The sequence below is a fragment of the Temnothorax curvispinosus genome, unplaced genomic scaffold, assembly GCF_003070985.1.
Source record: "Temnothorax curvispinosus isolate PA1 unplaced genomic scaffold, ASM307098v1 QBEX01001640.1, whole genome shotgun sequence".
NCBI lineage: Eukaryota > Metazoa > Arthropoda > Insecta > Hymenoptera > Formicidae > Temnothorax > Temnothorax curvispinosus.
Window position 1 is genome coordinate 115,942 of NW_020211420.1, and position 5,553 is coordinate 121,494.

Here is a 5,553-nt window from a genome sequence, read left to right on the forward strand (position 1 = left end):
TCTCGATGAATATTCCTCGATATATTTCTCTTGTATTCTTAATTGATATACGAGTGTCGTTCGTATGCATCGAGCTTTGTCAAGAGAAAGCTCGGATAGCTCTTCGGTATTAATATATGTTTCGGCATATTCTTCTCGAAGGTAGAGAGTACTAATTGTATTTAATATTTTGTCAAATGGAAATAAAACAAGATCCTAGCAATAAATGTGCATTTTAGATGTCGCTAGTGTCATCCTTTGCAAATCTAGCATCATTTTTGTTCAAAATTGCAACTAATCTCTCGCATGTATATTACTATCGGATACATAATTGTGCTTTTTATATCCTGAACCTAAAATTCTCTGTCTGAAGTATACCAAATTCATTTAGTTTCGGTGTCTACTATCAATAACCGGCTCGATAACTGCGGCTATCGATCAGAAAAGTGCGACGCAGATAAGGGCGGGAAAGGTATGGAAAGGACGGCGATGTCAGGAGTGACTCAGAAACCCCCGTCGTCGCTCCGCTGTACCATCTCAATTCCACGTATTGCATCTGCATGTTAAGTTAGATTGACTCCGAGAGAACTGAACCGTGAGCCACTCGAATATACGCCCGCCCGCGCGGGGATCTTCGCCGTTCTCTCCCGGCCTCCGGCTTCTCCTTCCTTCGCGATACATACACACACTCGCCGGAGCGTACGCACTCTCGCGTCACACGCAAATGCGTGCTGCACCAATTGTATTTGCATATTTCAAATTATTTCGAGGAAGAGACGCTAAGTGGAGCGTCGCCTCCGCGCAATGGAGCGATCCCCCCCGTTTATCTACGCCGCTTCTTTTTTCTTCATTTGTTTCTCTCTCTCTTCTCGCTCTTTTTCTCTCGTTCGCGTAAGTACGCAGATGCACACGGGGCGACCCATCGTGTAATCGATACCACAAATGGAGCCCATCGCATTGCTCCGCAAAAGCTACCGCGAACGCCGCACGCCCACGCGCGAACAATTTTGAACGAAAGAGCATTCTCGCGCGCCTACGTAATGGACGACTCTTGAAATCGTACTAGCGTCATTTAAATATTTGCTCGTCACGGCTTTGCGCTGCGAATTCTATTTCGCGAAGTCTCGGGGAGCGCGCCGAGAGAAGTTTCGCAGGTGAGCTTTTCGCTTACCTAAATGTCGAGGGGAAATTTTGCTCGACCGTCGAGAGAGAGAGAGAGACTCGTCGCGCATCTTCCCGCGCGTTTATTTGCGTTTTTCGCATCCGCCGTGCGTTTCGACGAAAATAAATAAAAATTACGTGACGGCGGCCCGACGGGCGTTGCATCCCCGGGCGAGTTTATATTTGCGAATTTTCACGCTCGACGGCCGAAGTCGTTATGAAGTTGTTTGTACGCCGAGCTCTCGTCAGGCATCGGCACCGTTTCTACCTCCGCGTATCGGCACAGTCACGGGAGAACGATGAGGACGCGATTTGACGGGAGAAACGACAAGACGGGAGGAAGAGAGAAAGAGAGAGAGAGAGAGACAGGGAGATTACGAGCGGTATCGGTTCCTTTTTTTTTGCCCGCGGGATTCGGCGGATTGCGTCTGCGAAAAAGTTACGTGGAAATACTCGCGGCGTGATCCCTGAGATGGAAACTTGCTCGCTCTCGCGTGCGCGGATATAAAAGAAAACTTTCCTCTCACGAAAAAATAATATGCATCGCGCTCGGCGCCTTTTATGTGCGCGCATCTTATCTGCGTATTCAACATATATATTATTCTTTTATTGTCGCGAATACGCGAAGAGTGTTTCTGCAAGATCAAGTCGCTTTTTTTCGAACGATGGCGCGTATCCCGCGAATTCGGGTGATTCGTCCGACTTTTTCGTCGCTATTATCATTTTCGCGTGTCACCTAATCACCGCGGCGGCACTGTCGAGAACAATGAGATTACGATCATCGGTGGCCCCTTTTCTGACTTCGTACAATCTCTGTTTCCTCCATCAAACCAGAATATCAGGCAGCTCTCGGAAAAGACATCGCAAAGGTGGAATGCGGATGCGTTTGTTGCTTGGCACGTGCCGCATAACCGCTATGCGCTCGTATTAATAGCCGCGAGAAACCAGGAGATAGAAATGATCGAAATGTTGGCGCCAACGGAAACAAATCTTTATTGCGAACAACGGCACACTCGGTAATCTCATTCTGCAACGGTCGCTTGGTAAAATCATCCCGCGCGTCATTTAGCGTCGTGGATACCGGCCCGGCACTTGGCGCGATATAATATCCGTTTGTAAATTAACACGCGACACTGGGCCAACTCGCTTGCTCGACGTTTCTATACTTGGCGCACACGTCGACGCTGCCGTAACGGAACGGCAGCTGCACGATGTTGATGTCGTAATCGGTGTTGACGAGGATGGCGTTCAGCGAGGGTAGGTGCAACTTGTTGGCGACGTCACCGTCCTGAAGCTCGCCGGTAACCGGATTCAGGTAGGAGCAACGGGTCTTCGCCAGCACGCAGGCGGTGGTGTTGATGAACAATTGCGAGAGCTGCGCGTTCGTGAGGTTGACGTAGATGTTGTTGACGTTAGGGAACACTCTTGCGGCTTCGCCAACGCATTCCCTAAGCTGCGGAAAGTACTCGTCAGCGGAGAATTCGTTTGCGTCCGTCAGGCGCTTTCACCTTTCACCTCAGATTTTGCGGTGCGGTTTTGAATCCGGTAAAGTACACTCGCGTCGTGCGGAAGGGGAAAACTGTACAATATAATACAGGTGATTACAGAATTCGGAGAATCGTGCGCTAGACGCGCTCCCCGTGTCCGCGCGATCGTCATCTCGCGTGGAGATATCGTCGGTGCATTCCCAACGAGGAAGAAGGTGGCAGCCTCGAAAATGTAGAGATTACTGGAGAGGATTACGCGGATCGATAGATCCGGGACGAACTGTCGTTGTAGTCGTTGTAGTCCTTGTAGTCGTTGTAGGTACATTAGTCTCTTTAATTATGCAGACGCTTTTCCGCACTAGAACTTTCAACAATTTAAAAAGACTCCGCTCCTCAACTTGCCATGCTACTCCTCGCGATGATGCTCTGGCTCCTCTGACGTCTATAGCCTGGATAATATTTGCAATATCTATTTACAATATTTACAATAAATATTCACAATATTTACTATTTAACATCAAACTTTCTAATATAATTGAGTATCAAAGATAGATAAGTGGAAAATTTGCTAATAAACAAGATTCTAAAATTATTAAGAAATAATATATTAGTAAATACATTAATTTTTTAAATATTAATTAGATATTATAGAAATAAAGATATACGTGGGTGCATAACGTGCGTAATGTGAACCAAAATATAAGGCGATAGCATTCAATGAGGAGGCGTTGTAGCAAGAACGTTGAAGCGCAGAAAGAGAAAGAGAGAAAGAGGCAAAATCGTATAGAATAGCGTATCGAGTAACACATCTTAAGCTATTGGTTCAGAGTTCAATCTTACCAAACTGTTCTTATTGACTTGACGAATGCATTCTAAGAACGAGCAGTATATTAACGTAGGACTTCGTGTATTTGGCATACTGGTCGCATTCTGGAGGGAAGAACAAGAAATCGAGACGCAACGAATTGGAAAATTTGTACGCGGGAAATGACGATACGTATATCGGAGAATAAAATGAATGAACGGTCGTTTTGTGCACGTACTCGCAAATAGGCCTGGCAATGACCGTAGTTGGTGTTGTTGAGATAAGTGTCGGCGCACGTGGACATGGCTGCTAGCATGGAGTAACCCTGCGGTAAGATGCTGGCACGGTAGAAGCAACCGTAACAAGCGTCGCGTTGCATCGTCGCGCCAGGACCCTGCGACTGATTGCACAACTGATTCAGCAAATCAGGTATCCTCACTCTGAAAAGAAAAGTCACGTCGTTACACTACGCGAGATAGGTACCCCAACGAAAATTTATCCCTTTTTTTTTCTCGCGCGTTTAAGCGATATATAAACAATGTACTGTTTAACCGGGCCGAAGGTCCCTAGAAATTTTCCCAGGCTCTCTGGCATCATGGAATCGACGAAGCTCACGCTGGAGATCGAAAAGAGTACTAAAATCACGACTAATGCCACTCTCGTCATCGTTGCACGCCACTGTTTAGCGATTTCCCTACGAATCGCGTCGGACCTGTACTTTTATACCGATGTGTGAATCTGATAAAACGCGCCAGGGATGTATTTGCACTCGTTCGTTTGAAAAAGTATATATAAAAAGTATAATTCAGTTTATTTCGTTATGTTCGTTTCAAAATAATTTTATATCGAGACATTTGTTTAGCGATCTGTTTACCTTAAAAATTAAGAACCGCTTACATGAATTTACTTCAATTAATGCTAAGTCTGAATAGCCTAAGTTTTGTTTCTCTTGTAATCTCTAAGATCACGATTTAGATTGCAGTTTGGTGATTTCGAGTTTGATAGTGCAATTTATTGCACGATTTCATCAGCCTCGTTTAGTTTCGACTCATATAGCTCTACCTTTTCTCCCCTTCAACTTGTTCAAAAAAAAGGAGAGCTCGATTTCGATGGCTGTAAGGTTAAAGTCAATCGACGTTGAAACGAGTCTTCAATCTTGACTGCTTCTCCGTTTTTTGTTTTTTTTTATATTCACGACCGCCTTGCGGCCCTGGCTGCGCTGAGTTGCAGCTAAAGCGTAACGATTCCCATTACTCGCGACCTCGCACACGAGGCCGTGACACGTGGTTGATCGTCGTTGTCTCGTGAAAATGGACCGTGAATAGGATATCTGGGACAGTTAGTGAATCCCACGATCGCGGCTACCACCGACGCAATTGTATATCGGACGAAATATGGCCGGTCGCATTATCGCTAAATCGCGGTATGCATTCAGCGTCGCTCAGTCATGTTCGCTACATTTTTGCAGCGACACGTAATCCTGCATGCGCGGACGTTTCGCCGTTTATTTATTTTCCGGCCGGAGAGGCTCTCGCGCAGCCAAAAGAAATCACCTTTTCCCAACGATTGTTCCCCGCCGGAAGTAGGCAGCAGCTCATGTCGGCCACGGTCAAAAATACACGACGGAGTAACATTGTTGCGGTCTTCGTGTCGTCGTTGCGTAACGAACGGTAATCTTTCTCAATTAACCGGTTCGTTCAACATTTTACCTGTTTCAAAGTTTGAACATCGTGAATCGGAAACGTTTTACGCTATCTCTTTTTTGCTCTCTTTTTCTCCCACGGTCGGAAATATCCGCGATCTAAGTCGTAAACTCTTTTACGAATGGCATCTAAATATCGTCGTCACATAAAATGCATCACGCGAGGGCGCGAATGGTGATATCTCACACGCGTTCTGCCGCGAGACAAAAGGCGCGAAAGTTTCTCCATTCCATTGCTATCTAGGGAGCTTTTAATTAGATACTACCAAACATGCCATTTGGGAAGGATGTCAGGAATCAGCGCGTTGGCTGCGACGAAAATGAATAGGCAAACGGCGTTTTCGTCGGGCGCTCTCTAATTTCAGGACCCACGTGGAAAAGTGGGCCATCGTGTGTGCGAGAGACGACACACGCGTCGC

At 46.2% G+C, this 5,553-nt stretch overlaps 1 protein-coding gene across 1 annotated transcript; it reads right to left on the reverse strand.

Annotated features, from left to right (window-relative positions):
• Positions 1 to 2,076: 2,076 nt before the first annotated feature.
• On the reverse strand, positions 2,077 to 4,098 carry LOC112467198. The gene is made up of 4 exons (XM_025035692.1): positions 3,977 to 4,098; positions 3,671 to 3,872; positions 3,468 to 3,557; positions 2,077 to 2,593 (listed from the first exon to the last, which is right to left on the reverse strand). The coding sequence occupies exons 1-4, from the start codon at positions 4,096 to 4,098 to the stop codon at positions 2,261 to 2,263; spliced, it is 747 nt and encodes a 248-aa protein (XP_024891460.1). The 3' UTR covers positions 2,077 to 2,260.
• Between the last annotated feature and the right edge of the window lie 1,455 nt (positions 4,099 to 5,553).

Bases quoted from the DNA above. Each gene is read 5' to 3' on its own strand.
- LOC112467198 (XM_025035692.1), bottom strand. From the start codon at position 4,098: ATGACGAGAGTGGCATTAGTCGTGATTTTAGTACTCTTTTCGATCTCC. The intron at 3,873-3,976 runs GTACATTGTTTA...TTTTCTTTTCAG, and splicing joins ACCTTCGGCCCGGTTAAACA to AGTGAGGATACCTGATTTGC. The intron at 2,594-3,467 runs GTAAGATTGAAC...TACTTTCCGCAG, and splicing joins AAGTCAATAAGAACAGTTTG to CTTAGGGAATGCGTTGGCGA.